This window comes from Megascapheus bottae, chromosome 2 (genome assembly GCF_031878675.1).
Source record: "Megascapheus bottae isolate mThoBot1 chromosome 2, mThoBot2.hap1, whole genome shotgun sequence".
NCBI classification, from domain to species: domain Eukaryota; kingdom Metazoa; phylum Chordata; class Mammalia; order Rodentia; family Geomyidae; genus Megascapheus; species Megascapheus bottae.
In genome coordinates this window covers 82,218,661-82,238,501 of record NC_143510.1, presented here as the reverse complement: position 1 = coordinate 82,238,501, position 19,841 = coordinate 82,218,661, and the positions used below count along the sequence as shown (strand labels likewise).

At 38.2% G+C, this 19,841-nt stretch overlaps 1 protein-coding gene across 2 annotated transcripts in view; it reads right to left on the bottom strand.

Moving 5' to 3' along the window:
- Nucleotides 1-19,841, bottom strand: part of Utp20 (UTP20 small subunit processome component) — a 91,753-nt gene that overhangs the window by 19,396 nt on the left and 52,516 nt on the right. For both annotated transcript variants that reach the window (XM_090328495.1, XM_090328496.1), the window contains exons 28-45: nucleotides 19,584-19,727; nucleotides 18,197-18,276; nucleotides 16,654-16,880; nucleotides 15,062-15,206; nucleotides 13,830-13,917; nucleotides 12,845-12,988; nucleotides 12,610-12,660; nucleotides 11,694-11,846; nucleotides 10,111-10,266; nucleotides 9,195-9,335; nucleotides 8,653-8,790; nucleotides 7,708-7,847; nucleotides 7,113-7,195; nucleotides 5,464-5,762; nucleotides 4,958-5,097; nucleotides 4,572-4,728; nucleotides 2,575-2,673; nucleotides 901-1,068 (exon numbers count right to left, since the gene is read on the bottom strand). In XM_090328495.1, the coding sequence (XP_090184621.1) occupies nucleotides 901-1,068; nucleotides 2,575-2,673; nucleotides 4,572-4,728; nucleotides 4,958-5,097; nucleotides 5,464-5,762; nucleotides 7,113-7,195; nucleotides 7,708-7,847; nucleotides 8,653-8,790; nucleotides 9,195-9,335; nucleotides 10,111-10,266; nucleotides 11,694-11,846; nucleotides 12,610-12,660; nucleotides 12,845-12,988; nucleotides 13,830-13,917; nucleotides 15,062-15,206; nucleotides 16,654-16,880; nucleotides 18,197-18,276; nucleotides 19,584-19,727 (2,553 nt within the window). The remainder of the gene's footprint in view (nucleotides 1-900; nucleotides 1,069-2,574; nucleotides 2,674-4,571; nucleotides 4,729-4,957; nucleotides 5,098-5,463; nucleotides 5,763-7,112; nucleotides 7,196-7,707; nucleotides 7,848-8,652; nucleotides 8,791-9,194; nucleotides 9,336-10,110; nucleotides 10,267-11,693; nucleotides 11,847-12,609; nucleotides 12,661-12,844; nucleotides 12,989-13,829; nucleotides 13,918-15,061; nucleotides 15,207-16,653; nucleotides 16,881-18,196; nucleotides 18,277-19,583; nucleotides 19,728-19,841) is intronic.

Below are 19,841 nucleotides of genomic sequence, written 5' to 3'. Positions count from 1 at the left end.
GATCAAACTTCAAGGCTTGAAATTAGTTACTGGCCAACTCTGGTGAACTTAATGGGAATCCAGGAACCAACCTTAGCAAAATTCTCAGCCCTCCATAACCACTATCTTTTGTGAAATTTTTTTTTCATTTTCAAAATATCCAACATTCTTAGATGAGGATCAGATAAAACCACAGTCATTCTACAATACCAAAACATATAATACCAAAACATCTCAAGCAGTAATGAAATGAATTAATAACATGACTGAATATCATCTCTGCAGCAGCCACAGAAAACAACAGAAAAGCAGGTAGATTAGATTCCTTGCTCTCCAAGGGGCAAAAATAAACACCACTCTGGTTTTTTAGTGGTTAACTGGACACAAAGGTTTCATGAACTTTCCTGATCAGGCTGGCTTTGAACCACAATCTTCAGATCTCAACTGCTATCAGCATCCACTATGACCTTTCTTTTGTGCTATAATCCTTTCCACTCTCCTGAGCCTGAACTCTCTTCTCTGTAAAGAGAAGTACCAGTGACCTCATTGGATATTTGTACAAGGTAGAAGCAGATGCTTAGGCAATTCATGCCAATTCTTTTCTGTTGGAAGTCTGGAAGTAGTAGTCTGATTCTAAGGGTTGCTTTTAGTTGCTGACTTGTTCAGGCTATAAAATTCACGTACACTCCATCCAGTTCTGATTGCCTTTCCTTTCACATCTGTGTCCTTTGACATCAATGACTACAACTAGAAGATAGAGGCACCTGCCTCATTGCTGCCACCTAGTGCCCATTTGGTACTGGTTCCTCAGCATCAAGGAAAATAGTTGGAGATCAAGAATATCATTTGCTCTATAAGGCTCCTTTCAGAAAGTCAATAATAATGTTGCTGGGACCTACTGTACTGCAGTCCAATCCTTACCTCTTTTAATGGAAGAATAAGTTTTGTAACCTGATCTTTTCCTACAAACTTTCCCAGGATTTCATAAGAGTCGTAACTCTTGCTTCTTCGTGCTTCCATAACTTTGGAGAGAATCTGCTTCACTTCTTTCTCTTCCGCAAGAGCACCAAACAGTTCATGATTAAAGATCTTTGGAAGAAAAGACAAATGAGAATTTTGTACACTCATCAAGGCAATATAAGCAGTCTCTGATAAAGCCCTGGCATGATCAATTGAATGGATGGCAAATTGGACTGGACTGAAATGAGACAGGAGGAATTTCTATAGATTTCATTTGTTGTCAAAGCACTTGTCCCCCAAGTATATAATAGAAAAAAAGGCTAATGCTCTACCACTTAAGCCCGTTTTCTGGATGTTAATTAGAGATATGAGTCTCTTGGTCTTTTGTACCTGGGCTGGCTCTGACCTGTGATCCACAGATTTCAGCTTACTCAGTCGCTAGGATTACAGGTGAGAGCTACCAGTGCTAGTACTGGCCTAGGATAATAAAAAAACTTTAATCTTACAACTGAAAAAAAAAAAAAAGCCTCAGTGATACACACCTGCTACTTTTTTTATGGGGGGGGGAAGAGGGAGAAAGGGTGTCACTCCTGGGGCTTGAACTCAGGTCCTGGGCACTGTCCCTAGGCTTCTGTTTCTAAGGCTAGAGCTCTACCTCTTGAGCCACAGCACCACTTTGGGGTTTTCCTGTGTGTGTGGTACTGAATCAAACGAAGGGCTTCATGCATGCTAGGCAAGTACTCTACCACTAGGCCAAATTAGCAGCCAGTGAATTAAGATAAAGGTCTTCCTACCTCAGCTTCCCTAGTGCTGGATTAGGCCTGTAACACCAGACCTGGCTCAGGAGTTATTTGCTCTCTTCCTAAATCTACCTCTCAAGTAGTCACATGATCCGCTTTTAGGAGTTATTTTTAATAAAACTTTGGTTCAATACACTTTCATACAAACCTAAGCCACCTCTCTGATCTGAAATACAACAATACATTCTTTTCTTATTCTTTTGTACTTTTGGTGTTAGATATAGAACCTTCCACATGTTAAGTAACCAATTTACCATTGAGCCATTCTCAGCCCTTATTTTCTTTTTCCTTTTTTTTCTCCTGCCAGTCCTAGGGCTTGAACCCAGGACCTGAGCACTGTCCTTGGGCTCTCTCAAGGCTAGAGCTCTACCACTTGAACCACAGCACCACTTCTGGTTTTTCTATGTATGTGGTACCGAGGAACTGAACTCAGGTCTTCATGCATGCTTGGCAAGCACTCTACCACTAGGCCAAACTCATGGCCCTCTCATTTTCATTTTTTAAGCTTTTTGTTGTTATCTTTTGTGCTTGTACTGGAGCTTGAACTCAGAACCTCAATTTTTCATTTGGCTTTTTCACTCATAACTGGTTCTCTACCACTTCAGCCATGTCTCAAGTTTTGGCTTATTGCTAGCTAACTGGAGATAAGAGTATCAGTTTTATCTGCCTAGCTGACTTTAAACTGTGTTCTTCAGATCTGTCTCCATGCTTTTATTCCAGCCTCCTGTAGCTAGAATTACAGGCATGAGGAACCAGCTGCAACTAGGTTATAGTTTCTTGTTTTGTGTTCTTTCCCCACTTAAAAAAACTTAAGATTTAATGTTATAAATCTTACCTCAATCATTATATCTAAACAAGGGTCCAAATCCCCAACTTGAAGCTTGCTGGTAAGGCCTTGCAGCAACAGGTGAACAGTGAAAGTGAGCACATGGACCTGAAGTAAGATGCATAGTAAGAAAATACAAATAGTTAAGAACCCACAGAAGAAGAAACAATCAAAAAAGCATCACCAAAAAAGCACTTGGAATTATGCATTTATTATGGCTGGGAGAGGCATTAACAAATGTCACTATTTAAAAATCCTTTAACCAAATAATTGTGTAGGAGTGCTCTACCATTTGAACCACAGCTCCACTTCTGGCTTTTTCTGTGTATGTGGTACCTAGGAATTGAACCCAGGGCTTCATGCATGGTAGACAAGCACTCTACCACTAGGCCACATTCTCTGCCTGCTTCTCATAGATAGATCCAGAAACACAATGGCATGCTCAGGTTCTAAACCAGACCAGTGATTCACAAAGAAAGGCACAAAGGTCTACAACAGCTAACTTGGGAGTGACAGGTACAATCAGAGCTGGCACACCAAGTGTTAGCAGGGAAATGCTCACTGGGAACTTCATCATAAAACTCTGACTTAGCATTTCACACGTATTGAATCGCTTGAGCCTCCCCTTCCAATGGATGGGTAGGTGCTGAGTTATCAACGTTTTTCAGAAGAGGAAGATGCGCCCAGGTTCAAAGCCACGGGACTGTCCCGGAGCTCTTCAGCTCACAGCTCTCACTCTACCACTTGGGTCTTCTCATGGTTAATTGGATCTAAGAGTCTCTTGGACTTTTGTGCCCGGTGCTGACTAGAAACTTCTGAATGTTGTTACCTGCTAGCATCAAAGTGGATCTTTAATGAAGACAATCTTAAAGTACCATGTTTGAGATCTATCTATCTATCTGTTTTTTTTTTTCAAATTTAATTTTTTTATTTTTATTTTTTTACTGTAATTAATAAAAGGGTTACATGATATTTGCCAGATAGAAGGTGCATTAATTCACATACATTGATACCCTTTCACATGTCTTGGTCCCCATTACCCTCACCCCACCCCCACCTCTCATCTTGTTTTCCCCCCTTCCCTATCAAATTTCAAATAACCAGATACAAATAAATTCAATATATCAGATAACAAAGTAAGATACTATAACAATATGAGATACCCAAGGGACAGCAAAGGAGATGAGAGATAACATAGTACATTAAAGACAACAATCATTCGTTATATGACTTTTGTTTCAATATCCTGGAGGTCCTTTCAATTAGCTTCATACTATATGTCCTTATGTATCAAGATTTTGCTCTATTGCAGATCTCTGCTAGTAGAGCCCAAGGTTTCTACTGTTTATGACAAATGAGGGAAACCACTGAGCCTAAGTTCCTTTGAGTCTGGCTTACTTCACTTAATATGATTTTTTTCTAAGTCTTTCCATTTCCTAACAAATGGGGCGATGTCATTTTTTCTGACAGCAGCATAGAATTCCATTGTGTACAAATACCACAACTTGTTGATCCACTCATCAACTGAGGGACATCTAGGTAAGTTCCATATCTTTGCTATGGTGAATAGTGCTGCAATGAACATTGTTGTGCTAGTGGATTTAGTATGCCCTTGTTTCTGGATGGTTGGGTAAATGCCAAGTTCTATCTATTTACCTGTATGTATATATTGTGGGTCATGGGGCTAGAACTCGGCCTGGGTACTGTCCCTGTGCTCTTCAGCTCAAGGCTACCGCCCTACCCCTGGGTCTGGGTGTTGTCCTTGATTTTTTCAGCTCAAGGCTACTGGCTACTGCTCTACCCTTGAGACAAACCTTACTCCCCCATTTTCTAGGGGTTAATTGGAGATAAGAGCTTCAGGTTCTTTTCTGGCCCATCTGGCTTTGAACTTGGATCCTCAGATCTCAGCCTCCTGAGTAGCTAGGTTACAGATGTGAGCCACCACGTCTGGCAAGATGAAATATTTAAACTCTGACCCAATATATAAAATATATGATGCAGGTTACCTGGTATCCACGGACAAGAGTAGTCTGCAATTCTTTCAAAACATACTGTAGGAAGTGCACACCTAAGTCCTCTATTATTTTGGAGAGAGTGCTGCGGGCAATGTCTCTGATTTCCTGAGCTCTGTTCTTGAGGAGGACACACACTTTCAACAAAATACTAAAAAAAAAAAAAAAGAAAGAAAAAAGAAAAAATGCAGAGGTGAAAAATAATTAGCCATACGAACAAAAGCAAATAAAAAATACTACATCCTTTTGTCTCTTAAGTATTCAGAACCTTAGTTTCCCAGTTAGTAAACTGTGACTATCCTTTTTTCATGGAAGAGATTCGTAAGTCAGGAAGAACAGATGTAATTTGGGAGTTCTGCTGTATTTATCACATGACAAACCTTGGCAGATTTGACTCCATCACCTCTTGAGGCAAGGAGTGCATCAGCTTCACCATGGCAAATGCCAAAGGAACCCGAACCACTTCCTCGTCGTTCACAACCTTTGACTTCACCAGCTTGTGCTCTTCTTCTCTTTTTGTCTGTAAGCAAAATTAAGGGAAGAGTGAAACCAAAGGAGCAGGGATCTACCAACACTGTAAGCTTCCATCTGAAAGAGAAGCTCTTTTCTTTCTTTTACATTTTTCCTAGTCCTGGGGCTTGAACTCAGTGCTTGGGCACTATCCTTGAACTTCAAGGATAGCACTCTAAAACATAAGCCACAACATCACTTCTGGCTTTTTCTGTGTCTGTGAGAGTGTTACTGCCTAACTACAGCAGATGACCTGAATGTGAGGAGAGTAGGGAGGAGAGTTATGAAGTGGGGATAAAAGGAAATCGAGAAGCTTAAGTGAATCAGTAATCTGTACAACGAGCCCCACCAAGCACTGAGCCGACAGAGCTTTTACCGTGGATGCGAGGCACTTGTGCAGCCGTGGAAGGATGTCCCTAGTGACAGTTCCTTGGATAGTTTGAATTGTTCTCTCCAGTTCTTCCTTATTCCGAGGAAGGAAAGAGACGGGCTTCGAGATACATGCAGAGTCTTTAGCCGCTGTCCCATCAGAACCAGCTGAATCAGGGGCGCCCTGCGCCTCTGTGTTATTCAACTCCTGCTTACATGCTTCTTCCTTCTCTTCCTCATCCAGGTCTTCCAATTCCATGGCTTCATGCTCTTGTATGTCCACCATTTCAACTGCATCTATGTTTACTGAACAATAAAAGCCACCATTGATTAAAGCCAGTCCTGGGGCTTGAACTCTGGGTGTGGGTATTGTCCCTGAGCTCCTTTTGCACAAGGCTAGTGCTCTACCACTTGAGCCACAGCACTACTTCTGGCTCTTTTTCCTGTAATTAATTGGAAACAAGAGTCTCACAGACTTTCTTGCCCAGACTGGCATCAAACAGCAATCCTCAGATCTTAGCCTACTAAGGAGCTAGGATTATAGGCGTGAGCCACTGGTGACTGACTTCTATTTTCTTTTAAAGTCAGTATTTAGAATCTATTCTTTAAGAACTTGTACATCTCACCCAAGTATTTATATTTATAAATACAAATATAATACTTAACTTTTATCATATTTTCTGCTTTTGCAATATTGGAGTTTAAACTTAGGACCTTGTGCTGGTGTGATAGATGCTCTACCACTCAAATCACATCTCCAGTCCTCTCTGATAAATGATACTGAGCATTTCCTCATTTTTAATCTTTCCAAATACCTGCTGTTAGTTTGTGTTAGTTGATTTTATTTTGCATATTTTGTTTTATTAATTGTTGCTCTAGTTTTTATTTCCTTATGCATTTTACATTCATTAGTTAATGTTCTTTCCATACATAAAGGCAATGAACTTCTAAGAAAATAAGCTAGAGTTCTACAATTTAGATCTGTCTTCTCTATAATTAATTGAGTTTTAAAGAATAAGCCATTTATTTTAGGTTCCACTAGTCTCATCAATTGGTCATTACTACAAAGAACAGAAAGAGGAATAAGCTGAGTTTTGCTTTTTAAAATTTCTGATTATAGATTGATTACTGAAGAATAAAAGATGAAAATGAATAAGATGCAAATCTTAAGAATATCTAAGCTGGGCACAATGGCTCATGCCTGTAATCCTACCTACTCAGGAGGCTAAGATCTGAGGACTATGGTTCAAAGCCAGACCTGACACTAAAGTCCATGAGACACTTATTTCCAATTAACCATCAGAAAAAGGGAAGTCGTGCTGTGACTCAAGTAGTAGAATGCTAGCCTTGAGCTGAAGAGCTCAGGAAAAACGCCCAGGCCCAGAGTTCAAATTGCAAAAGACCAAAAAACAAAAAACAGCAAAAAACAGAACAAGAATATCTAAAAAGGGCTGGGAGTGTGGCCTAGTGGTAGTGTTCTTGCCTAGCATGCACAAAGTCCTAGGTTATATTCTGAAGTACCATATAGATAGAAAAGGCAGGAAATGGTGCTATGGTTCAAGTGGTGGGGCACTAGCTTTGAGAAAAATCAAGGACAGTGCCTGAACCTGAGTTTTAGCCCCAGGACTGGGGAAAAAAAAAATCTGAAAAACTCACCTTCTTCATTTTGAATTTTTCCCATTTGCTCTTCAAGAGTTTTGTGGTCAAAATGGAATGCTTCTAATACTATTACTAGCAAACTGTTAAAAAAAAAACAATGCAGAGACACGTTCATGTGATTATCAATATCACTTAATTATTAAAAGGGGAGTAAATCAGATATACACATAAAAATTACTTTTAGCAGTATTTTTTAAAAACATTTTTAATTAAAAAAGTTATTAACATTGATTTTTACATCATATTTCAAATGATGTCTTTAACAAACAAGTATTCAAGAAGGGAATCTCTATATACAATCACTGGTACTTAGACTTTAGAACATAATTAAAATTAGGTTGAGGGTTTGTATGTCATAGATACATATTAATCTATGTAATAAAACATTATGTCTATAGTCATAAATTTTTATGTTTATGTAGTTGTGTTAATATTTCCAATACCATGTCCATAGCATAACAGTATTTTTAGCAGCATTTTGAACAATATTTTTCATAAATGTACACATACAATGTAAAAGTACTCTAAGCTAACTGTTCAACTGAGGAAATCATCATATGGTTACATTTTAAAAACAAACAGTTGACCATACCTGACACCCAATTTTTGATTGATCTGTCCTGCCTGTAGGACATGGATGAAATGTTTCAAATAATATACATATGCTGGCCAAGACAGATGTCTGCAAATAGCTCCAATAATCTCTGTGGCAGCAATCATTATGTTTTCATGCTGTAAAATAAACCAAGAGAATTGGTGTTTAAGAAATGCCTACTATTGGCCGAGTTTGGCCTAGTGGTAGAGTCCTTGACTAGTATGCACGAAGACCCGGGTTTGATTCCTTGGTACCACGTACTTAGAAAAGTCGGAAGTGGTGCTGTGGCTCAACTGGTAGAGCACTAGCCTTGAGGAAAAAGCCCAAGGACAGTGTTCAGGTCCTGAGTTCAAACACCATGACTGGCCAAAAAAGAAAAAGAAATACCTAGTACCATGTGAGAACTATTATTTTTATCTATTTCTTATGAGCCATAAAGGAGAAGAATGACCCTGCTGATAAATGGAGCTGATCATAATTAAGTTCCCGAATAATAATCAAAGTGTTATCATTTAGTAACATGAATTTTAGGAAGAGGAATATTTTGTGGTTGTTACCTGTATGTTAAAATAATAATGAGAACATAAAAAATAGCCACTATTTTTCCCCCACCCGAGCTTGAACTCAGGGTCTGAGCACTGTCCTTGGGCTTTCTCAAGGCTAGAACTCTACCACTTGAGTCACAGAACCACTTCCGGCTTTTTCTACATATGTAGTACAGAGGAATCAAACTCAGGTCTTCATGCATGCTAGGTGAGTACTCTTCCACTAGGCCAAACTCCCTGCTGAAACAGCCACTATTAACAGAACATTTACCAATGGTGGTTCAAATGGCTCTAGAACTAACCTAATGTTTTAATTATGATGATGATATCAATATTGATGCCAATTCAATCTATATTTTGAATAGAACCTTACTGTTTTCCAGATCTAATGCCTCACCTTGAGCATTTTCTCATTAAAAATTGGAGTCATGGCATAAGGCATGATATAATTCTGAAGAGATTTGGAAGAAAGCACAACTTGACCTTCAAGGAGCTGTTTTGCCAGTTTCTTCAAGGCTCTTGCTCTTCTGTGGATCTATATGTAAAATATTAAAATTCATATTAGTTCTCAAATGGTCTTACTCACAGCCAGTTCCCCAACGTGTTCTTCACCCATGAGAAGAGTAAGGGGGTAGAACTCTGGCCCAAATGTTACAGGGGTACACAACTCTGATTTCATTTATTTCCAGAAACACAATTCATGGCACTTGTTTAATGACCAATCCCAAACCATTCACGCTTCTTAGAAAAATAGAGAAAAGTGACATGATTCTTATTTGTGGTCTGTGATGTAACCAAAAGAAGCAGCAGACTAGAGGAAATAATTAGAGGCATCAACGAATGAGATTAAACCTTTTAAGAGAAAGTACATACTTATAAATGAGGCATAACTATTTGAAATGCTTATTGTGAAAGTGAAAAAAAGCAGAATTGTCTTACCTGAATGTGTTTCATGTTCTCAAAGAAGTCCATTTCTGGATCGTGACAGTGAGTGAGTTGTACCAAATCTTTAAACTCCAGTTGCTTTGGAAAAGTTTGAATTAAGCAGGAAAGTATCATGGTATAATCCTGTTGAATACTCTGCAAAATTTGAGGGGAAAAAAAAGTCTTCAAAAATAATTGATTTCCCTGGGTGTGGTAGCTTATGCCTATAATCTTAGCTACTCAGGAGGCTGAGATCTGAGGATCAAGGTTCAAAGCCAGCCCTGGCATGAAAGTTCCTGAGACTCATATCTCCAATTAACCACCAGAAAATCTGAAGTGACATTGTGGTGCAAGGGGTGGAGCTTGGGGATAGTGCTCAGGCTTCAGAGTTCAAGTCCCATGACTGACCAAAAAAAAAAAAAAAAAAAAGATTCTCTAAATAATATATGGAACAACAAAAACCATTAATGTTTTCATTATAAACAAATATCTATAAATAAACATTTTCATTATAAACAATAATTAAAAGCTACATAAAATCAAAGTGGATACTCTCTTTTCTATTGTCAAGGTCACTTTGGAAACTACATAAAACAGTATTTTAATTACCTTATTTATTTATTCATTTATTTATATTTTACTGGGACTTGAAATCAAAGCACAGTGAGTGTTCCTAAGCTTCTCTGCTCAAGGCTAGCACACGAGCCACAGCTCTACTTTCAGATTTTTGGTGGTTAACTGGAAGTGTTTTACAGACCTTCCTGTATGGCTGGCTTCAAGATCCTCAGATCTCAGTCTCCTGAATAGGTCATATTATAGTGGTAAGGCTACAATCAAATATTTCAGTTCAATATAATAAGTCTTGTTGGTCTGCAGAGAAGTAGAATGGAGAAATGCAAACCAAACCACAAAAGACAAAAAGTTGTATTACCTCTGTTTGGCTTTTCAACCCTTTCCTCAGTTTCTCCAGGAGGGATCGATGAATGATTTCTCTGTATTCTTTCTCTGTGACATTCAAGGCAGCTAGCTTTTTGATGATACTCATCAAGCACATGCTGGCATTATCACTTAAAGACATATCTCCCAGCTGAAAATAATAAACAGAACCAAGATATTCTGTATAATAACTATATAAAATACGGAATACTTCCCAAGAAAGTAAAATTTTTTCAGTGTTTGGTGTAAAAATTCCTATTAAAAAGAGCCCATGAATACTGCATACCTTATAAAGTGATTTTGAAATATACTTATGGAGAATTATTGTTTAATTTCACAAAGTACTTTGAAGCATTCTTTTGAATTTGGCTTTGCTCCACAAAGCAAGAAGAAATGAGAGGTTCAAAAAGTCAGTTTTCAGCACAGGTCACAGTAGAAATGACAGAGCTGGTGGGAGTATTTTGGTTCTCAGTCTGAGGGACAGACAGCGAGCACAGAGAATATACTCCTATCCTGTTAACCAGGCAGTGGCTTACAAGTCCTTGTTTTGAAATTGAATGTAACATATGAAGAGGAGTTGTAAATGGGGGTTCCGTTGTAGTTGTTGCTGGTCATAGGGCTTGAATTCATGCCCTGGGCTCTGTCCCTGAGCTCTTTTGCCCAAAATTAGCCTTCTTTGAGTCACAGCGTTACAGAGTTACAGTAGCATTTCCTGTTTCCCAGTTGTTTACTGAAGATAAGAGTCTCCTGGATTTTCCTGCCCAGGTTGGCTTTTGAACCACAAACCTCAGATCTCAGACTCCTAAGTAGCTATACAATTACAGATATATGTCACTGGTGCCAGCTTTGTTATTTCCATATAGTACATAATTGTGTGTGTGTGTGTGTGTGTGTGTGTGTGTGTGTGTGTGTGTGTGTGTGTCTGCGCGTGTGTGTGCATATTACACATGTCCCAGTCCTGGTGCCTGAAGTCAGTGCTCAATCACTTGAGCCACAGCTATACTTCCAGCTTTTTTGGTAGTTTAGTGGATCTAAGAGTCTCACAGACTTTCCTGCCTGGGCTGGCTTTGAACTGTAGTTCTCAGATCTCAGCCTCCTGAGTAGCTAGGATTACAGGAGTGAGCCACCAGCACCCATCTATTGTATAATTCATAATACCAAGTGATGACTGATGCCACTACTTGGTGAACAATAATTACAGGCCTATTTTTGTCATTATTGCTTTTAATTACATTGAGAAAATTTCATCAGTTTGAAGCATAAGCTACCATCCTCTGTATCCTTCAAACTTATGGTATTAATTTCTTTTCTGTCTGGCCTCAAACTCGGACTCCCCGGCTTCTACCTCATAGTAACTAGAATGACAGGTATGTGCCACACTTACTATTTGAAAGACTGCTATTTCAGAAAACGAGTATAAAAATAAGCTCTTCACTAGACAAAACAATTTTAATGTAAAAGAAGCTTTATCTTGATAATGTTACCCCCTTGCAAATTTTTAAAATTTTTAATTAATTAAATTAGGTAGATAGCTGTATTGTCAAAGTAATCAAACAAATTCTTGCCATTAAAACTTACCTCCATATTATAGAAACAATTATGCATAACTGGAATTAAGTAGTTGAAATCCACGGCTTGCATTTCTTTTATATAAGAGGTAATTGTTTGGAATGCTGAGAAGCGAACATCAAAGTTGATATCATCAAGGTGTCTTTGGTCAAAGGCATTAAGCTATAAGAAATGACATTGAAATCACATAATTGAAGTACAGATACAGAGAACAACAAACTGATTTTGTTCTTGTTATTACTGGTCATGGGGCCAGGGCATTGTCCTAAGTTCTTCAGCTCAAGGCTCTCATCCTACCCCTAAAGCCACAGTGCCACTTTCGGTTTTCTGGTGGTTAACTGGAAATAAGAGTCTGAAGGACTTTAGTATCCAGGCTGGCTTTGAACCTTGATCCTCAGATCTTAGCCTCCTGAGTAGCTAGGATCACAGGTGTAAACCACCACGCGGAGCTACAAACTAATTTTTTTTTTTTTTTGTACGTCATGGGGCTTGAACTCCTGGCCTGGGCACTGTCCTTGAGCTCTTCAGCTCAAGCCTACCACCCACCCCTGGAGCAACGGCCTCATTTCCCATTTTCTAATGATTAATTGGAGATAAGAATCTCAGGTTATTTAGTGCTGGCTTTGAACGGTGAACCTTAGATCTCAGCCTCCTGAGTAGCTAGGATTACAGGCTTGAGCCACTGCACACCTGGCTACAAACTATTTTTTTTATTTATTAAAGAATTTATTAACATATGACTTTTACATCATATTTCAAATGGCATGTTTAGCAAACAAGTATTCAAGAAGGGAATCTCCATATACAATCACCGGCACTTAGATTTTGGAACATAATTAAAATTAAGCTGAGGGTTTGTATGTCATAGATACATATTATTTATGTACTAAAACATTTTAAGCCAAAGAGAAATAAAATTTCTTACCTTTACAATATCTGGAATATATTTTAGTTCACTTTCAAAATCAGAAAGACTCTGAAAGGAAGGAACAGTATATTAGTGAGTTATACATCTTTTCTTTTCCCATCAGTTCCCTATCTGCACTCAAGTTCACCTAAAATACTAGTACAAAGGTTACTCTGATCCTTTTGGTGTCAAAATTACTTTTGAAGAAAAGAGTTATTTAAGGTGCTAAGAGGTAATAATACACATTCAATACCTGGAATACCGTACAGAGCAACTGTCGTGACAATTTGTTCTTAATAACTGAAAAGAGTTTGGCCAGAGGCTTGAGGAAGCTTGTAGGGTTCTGACAGCGTTGTAACAGGTTTTGCACTGTCACCAGAATATCAACCTCTGTATCCTGAAAAACAGTGATGAGAAATTATACTTTGGTACTTTACAAAACTACTCAACATTGTTAAAGGTAAGAAGTGAACATCACAATTTGAAGCATTATTTCATAGTATTTTAAGTGTTTTAAGATTTTAAAGATGAAAACCACAATAATGTTTCTAATAGTTTCTTTCTTCAATGCTAACAGAATGCACCAAAAAAAATTATTAGGACGTTTAGGGATTTTTCTGCCCAGGCTGGCTTTGAGCCATGATCCTCCATCTCAGCCTCTTACAAGAGCTAATGAAGAACAGACCCCTCTGGTTATTCACAGATTTGTGGTCCTAAAAACTGAGTCACCCTGTATGAAAAACTGCTTAATAGTCCCCTGATGACTTACACACAAGGCAAGACTCTGATGACTTATACAGTGCAAAACCTTACCTAGGACTGAAAATTCTATCAAGGAGACTTAGCTATGCCTGGGTAATAATAACCAGATTTTCAGTTTTGCAACTGTGATCCATGTTTATAAGTATACAATGTATTTCTTGGGATTCATTTACTATTAATTAAAGTTAGAGAGAAAAACATCCTAAAATGAATGGGAAGCTAAACAAATGAAAATGAAGAGACTAACATGTGAACTTCTCGGAGAAGATGACATCTCCACTTTCTGGCCTTATCTCATTCTATTTCTGTCCCAATTTTTTCCATCTAGCTCAAATTTTTTAAATTTCTATGCAGTCTTAACTTCTTTTGGGACAAATGTATCAGAAAATTCACCAGTAAAACTTTTCCAGAAAATGAACCTAGTGATAGAGTACCTCTACAATGACCAAGTAAATAAACGGCTTTTGAGTCTGTACCTGAGCAATATTGCCACGGTGGAGGAATGGGAGGAGAAGTGTAATGAGCACAGAACTTTGTTCTTTGTCTTTCATAAACTTGCTGATTCTACAGGAGGAAACAAATAAGAAGATGCACGAGTTAAAAGTGTTTTTTAAGACTTTAAATTGCTTTTAGAAAAACATGAGTGTCTATAAAAAAAATGACACAGTTTTAAGATTTTGATACATAGGTAGCTTTGTGTGCAGGGCCCTTTCTTATTCTCTCTAGCCTCAAACTCATAGCTAATAATACTATAAATGGTTTTGACAGTGCTATACTCTGGCAATTTGTGATTTCTTATTTTGCAAAGATATAACATATCACTTTTCCACTACTATATTATGTGAGATGAAATTTAGTGAAAGTACTTAACATGGTTTACAACTGTGAATTAACTTTGAAATACAACAGTATAAATACAACACTGCAAAGAATTTTCTGGAAGATTGTAATGTAGCTTTCTTTGGATGCAGTTGAAAGTAACATAAAAAAAATAAACTTTAACAATTAAGTCAAGTACATGTCAAATAAAAATTTGAGATGGAATCACATCTTCACTGGGGTTTTGTAGCCTTGCCCTAACAAAAATCAATTATATGTTGCTAGTTCTACAGCCAACCAGATTTCTTAAAAAGCCTTCCAAGATCTTCTTGACTTTTAAAAAAACCCAAAGAAAACAATTTTTCCTTTCAAGTCAATTATTATTACCAATTAAACTAACAGGCAAAAATAAAAGGATATGATTTCACAAAACTCAAAGCCTTAATTAAAATATACACAGGCTAAATAAACAAACCTTTCAAGTCTAATTAGGTCTTTGAAGTCTGTTGTCTTTAAGATAAAAAAATAAATGTAGATGTCATAAAAGGTTTCTGGAGATTACCCCATCAAAGAAACAATTACTATCAGCTTAAAAGGAGAAAACATTTAGAACTGAGCTCTTACTTTTTTGCTGATAGTGTCTGGATCTAAAGCTTTGTACAGGCTAAGTTCATGTTCTATCACCGATTATATTCCCAGGCTTTGGAACAATTCCCCCAGTCCCCAGCCACCTTTGATATTTGATAGTGTTAGAGACTGAATTAACACATACTACTGAAATTTATTTTAACTTGTCCAAAAGCTAAACAACTGAAAAGCAAGATAAATTTCCTTACAAGTTAAAAGTATGCATGGTAATATCACCTTTAATTACCAATATATCACTTACTTTGAAAGAATGCCAAGTTCCTTACTGACTTGGGACCTGTTCTTTTTCTTCTTTACCTTTTCTGTACTTATTGTGCTTTTGCTGAGATACTGAAGAATTGCAGGCACATGAGGTAGAATTAATCTTCCTCCTATAGTGATAGGCTCTGGAATAGAGTAATTGTTCTAATTTTAATAAATTCCCTTAATGGATCATTAGATAGCATCTTGTTGATGAAACAAATAGAAATAAGTACTGCACCACGTTTTTGCCTAATGGTAGAGTGCTTCCCTAGCATGCACAAAGACCTGGGCTTGATTCCTCGGTACCACATACACAGGAAAAGCTGGGAGTGGTGCTGTGGCTCAAATGGTAGAGCTCTAGCCTTGAGAAAGCCCAAGGATAGTGCTCAGGCCCCGAGTTCAAGCCCCAGGATGTGGGGCGGGGTGGGAGGGTGAAGAAAGCACTTAGCTACTAAACTAATGAGCATCTAAATTTCAACTATAAAAATTAAGTAACAATTTCTTACTCAAAAAATTTCATAGGTAAATGGATGTATATCTATATAGAGAGATTTACCTCACCAAGTAAATTATAAGGTTTTTTGGTTTTTGTCTTTTTTGTTTTAGTTTTTTGTTTTTTTTTGGGGGGGGGGCAGTCCTGGGGCTTGAACTCAGAGCCTGGGCACTGTCCTTTGACAAACTTTTTTTTTTTTTTTTTTTTTTTGCCAGTCCTGGGCTTGAGCTCAGGGCTTGAGCACTGTCCTTGGACTTTCTCAAGGCCAGAGCTCTACCACTTGAGCCTCAGCACCACTTCCGGCTTTTTTCTATGTATGTGGTACCGAGGAATCGAACCCGGGTCTTCATGCATGCTAGGCAAGCACTTTAACCACTAGGCCAAACTCCTGGCCCAAACTTTTTTTTTTTTTTGGTTCAAAGCTCACGCTCTAACACTTCAGTCACAGTGCCAATTTCTGGCTTTTTCTGAGTATGTGGTATTGAGGAATCAAACCCAGGGCTTCATGCATGCTAGCCAAGCACTATACCACTAGGCCATGCTCCCAGACCACAACAAGGTTTTATTTAAACCATTTTGGTAACAGTGAGGCACTTGCTGAAATAAGATGGTAGGAAGAACCCAGAGGTGTAATAGGAGAAATCACTTGATAATTTCCTGGAAGATAGTTGAGACTTCCTGCACAGAAAATAATCTGCATTCCTCCATATTAAAATAAAACTTAGTTTATATTAGTGAGCATTAACCGCCAGATAAAAGAAACTAGGTTTAAATTATTAAGAGCTTTCTTAAGCAAGTCAAATTCTACTGAATTTTTCTGGGCAGGGAAAGAAGTGCTGCTCCTGAGGCCTAAGGACCATTTGCTTTTGGAGCCAGGAGTTTGGCCTAGTGATAAGAGTGCTTGCCTAGCATGCATGAAGACTCAGGTTCAATTCCTCGGTACCACATACATAGAAAAAAGCCAGAAGTGGTGCTGAGGCTCAAGTGGTAGAGCTCTAGCCTTGAGAAAGTCCAAGGACAGTGCTCAGGACCTGAGCTCAGAGTCTAGGACTGGCAAAAACCAAAAAGGAACCATTTGCTCTGTACAGGATACACACCACCTGTGTCTTCTGCGATGTCGGTGTATATGCATCCAGTGACCTGCAGGCTCAACACTGTTTCTGTGGGCTCAAAATCTGGAAGGTTAAGAAGGTCATCAACTAGGTCCATCACTATTTTGGCTGTGGCATCAGAGAGGTTCTTTGCTGAGAGAATCGCAAACACATTGGTCAGGATATCATATTCTGGATGCTCAGGTTTTTGTTTAGCCAGAAAAGGGAAATACCTAAAAAAAAAGATTGTAAAAATCACCTTTGTTCCTTAGTATGTTTATGTGTAGAAATGTGTTTCATAAGAATTTTCAGACTGAGTGGAACAAACATATGTGAGTATAAACATTGACAATACTAATTAAGCCAGCTATGGTGATGTATGGTGGTATATGCCCCACAACTGACCAAAAAAACCCAAATAAACAAACAAAAACAAAAAAGCAAAAAACAAGAACAAAAATGTTCCAAGTAAAATACCTCACATATTTCCATTTCTACTATTAATAAGGCAAATCTTCCTATTTTTATCTCACAAACAGCAAATTAAGTATTTCAACTACTCACTCAACATACAATGGGGATTAAGAGGAATTACTCTCTAGGGGATTGCATAGTGATAAATGAGAAATGGTTTCTTTCTTCAAGGAGTTAGATCATTGTTAAGAGGAGGGTCCAGTGATATCAGTATGTGATGGTAGAGCCATTTGATTGTAGAACAGAGCCATATGGTAGTAGAAGGCTCTGAGGACACAGTTTGAGTGACAAAGGAGTCATAGTAATTAGAACCAGTACAGGTAATAGTAACCAGGGACAGGCCTCACTTATTTGTTCAAGCTTAACTGTTTAAAGCATTTCCTTTTACCTTCAGCTTGGATAATAAATTATATTATCACTCTAGCAGGTAAGTCAGTTCTTGTGGGTTTTTTTCTGTTTTTTTGTTTGTTTGTTTGTGGGTTTTTTTTTTTTTGTTGTTGTTGTTTTGTGGGTCATGGGTTTTGAACTGGGCCTGGACGCTGTCCCTGAGCTCTTTAGCTCAAGGGTACCACCCCACCCTTGAGCCAAGCCCCATCTCAGCTTCCTGAGTAGCTAGGATTACAGGCATGAGCCAGCCACTGAGCCACCGAGCCACCACGTCTGCCATCACGCCTGCCATCACGCCTGCCACTTGCACATGCTGAGTTCTTGTTTCTTGAATTAATCTAATCAACCCTGAGTTGAACAGCATTAAGTAGCAAAGACAGATTCCATAAATCTGTATAATTGATGTCTTTAAAGAAAAAATTTCTCATGTATTCTATTTTTTTATTGACATATGAATGTCCATACACTTAAAATATTTTTCAAGATCAAATTATACATATTACTTATCATGTATTTTTCATAAAGTCATACATACTTTGTTATCAAGATGTGCTTCTAGTCTCATCCTCTTAAAGTGTACCAAAAGTAACTCATTATATGTAATGATCATAAATTAAATTAGTTTCTTAGTCTAGTTTTAGTTAGATTAAAATATTGTACCATTTAGAGTTAGGAATAGAGGATATACCTCGAATTTCGGCTCCAGACACTAATTAATTTCAGCAGAGGAGTAGGTGAATACTGACTCTCAGATCCAAGCCTGCAGATCTAGTAGACAAAATGAAAACAGAATATGAGATAAAAAATATATACAGAATTACAGGAAAAGATAATGACAATCGTCAAGTAGAATAAGCATCATAACAGAGGACAAAGGAACCAAAGCACTTGCCCATAAAGGACAGGTTGAGGTACAAAATAATATCACCACAGAAAATGGCCAAGATAGGAAAGGGAGATTCTAGACTCTTGAAAGAAAGCAGATGTTTTAGCTTTCAAATGTTCAGAAGACTAGAAATGCATGTAGCTAGAAATCTTTCCAAAAATCAAGTCTATCCTATAGCCTTCTTAGCTATAACTAAACCAGTCACCGTCAACTGCTTATAACTACAGAAATTGAATAAGTAAATGCAGAACAAAATATTCCACATCTTTCCCTATATGTTGTTACTATGAGGTGCCATGAAAAGTTATGTCAGGCTGGACAGGGTGGCTCATGCCTGTAACCCAAGCTACTCAGGAGGCTGAGATCTGAGGATTGAGGTTCAAAGCCAGCCACAGCCTTGGGCTGAAGAGCTCAAGGACAGTGCCCAGGCCTAGAGTTCAAGCCCCATAACTGACAAAAAAGAAAAAAAAAATGTTGTGCCACATTTGTCAAGAAACACAAGTACATTCAAATCATCCTGGAGTATATATGACAAGATAATTAAGAAAGCAATTCTTGATATTTATTTGTAGCGCTAGAGTAAATCAAACGAGTTCTAGAAACTTGCAGACATAAAGAAAAGCTAATGTGGCCGGGAGTTTGGCCTAGTGGTACAGTGCTTGCCTACCATGCACAAAGACCCGGTTTGATTCCACTATACCATATACATAGAAAAGCTGGAAGTGGTGCTGTGGCTCAAGTGGCAGAGTGCTAGCCTTGAGAAAAAAGCCCAAGGACAGAGCTCATGCTCTGAGCTCAAGCCCCAGGTCTGGCACACACACACAAAGGCTAATGTAAAAAAGGAAAGACTGAGCATCCAGGACTAAGTGGTAGAACAGGCTAGTGAATGAGTGATAAGAAGTGAAGAGTAGCTGGGAATGTGGCTTAGTGGTAAAGTGCTTCACTTGCACACATGAAGCCCTGGGTTCAATTTCTCAGTATCACATAATAGAAAATGTCGGAAGTGGCACTATGGCTCAAGTGGTAGAATGCTAGCCTTGAGCAAAGGCAGCTCAGGGTCGTTGCCCAGGACAAGCAAGGAAAGGAAAGGAAAAAAAAAAAGAGAGAGAGAGAAAGAAAAGGGAAAAAAAAAAAAAAAAAAAAAAAGAAGGGAAGGGTGTCCAGGTAGAACACAGAAATCAAAGTTTACCTGGGGCCAAACTGCACCATGAAACACAGCATCAATTTCTTCTGTTTTGAATGGATAGGATTCCCAATCCAAAAAGATATCAGTTATCATTTTGATTCCAAGACGTCTTAAGTTTTTTAGTGGGTTAATAAATCTCAGCTGTATCTGTAAAACAAAGATCTATTTTTAAAAATCCCCCCCCTGCTGCTTCCTCTCCCTTTTTCCCTTACTCTCAGAGAGGCACTGAGGCTACAATGTTGAATCTAACTAGAAACCACG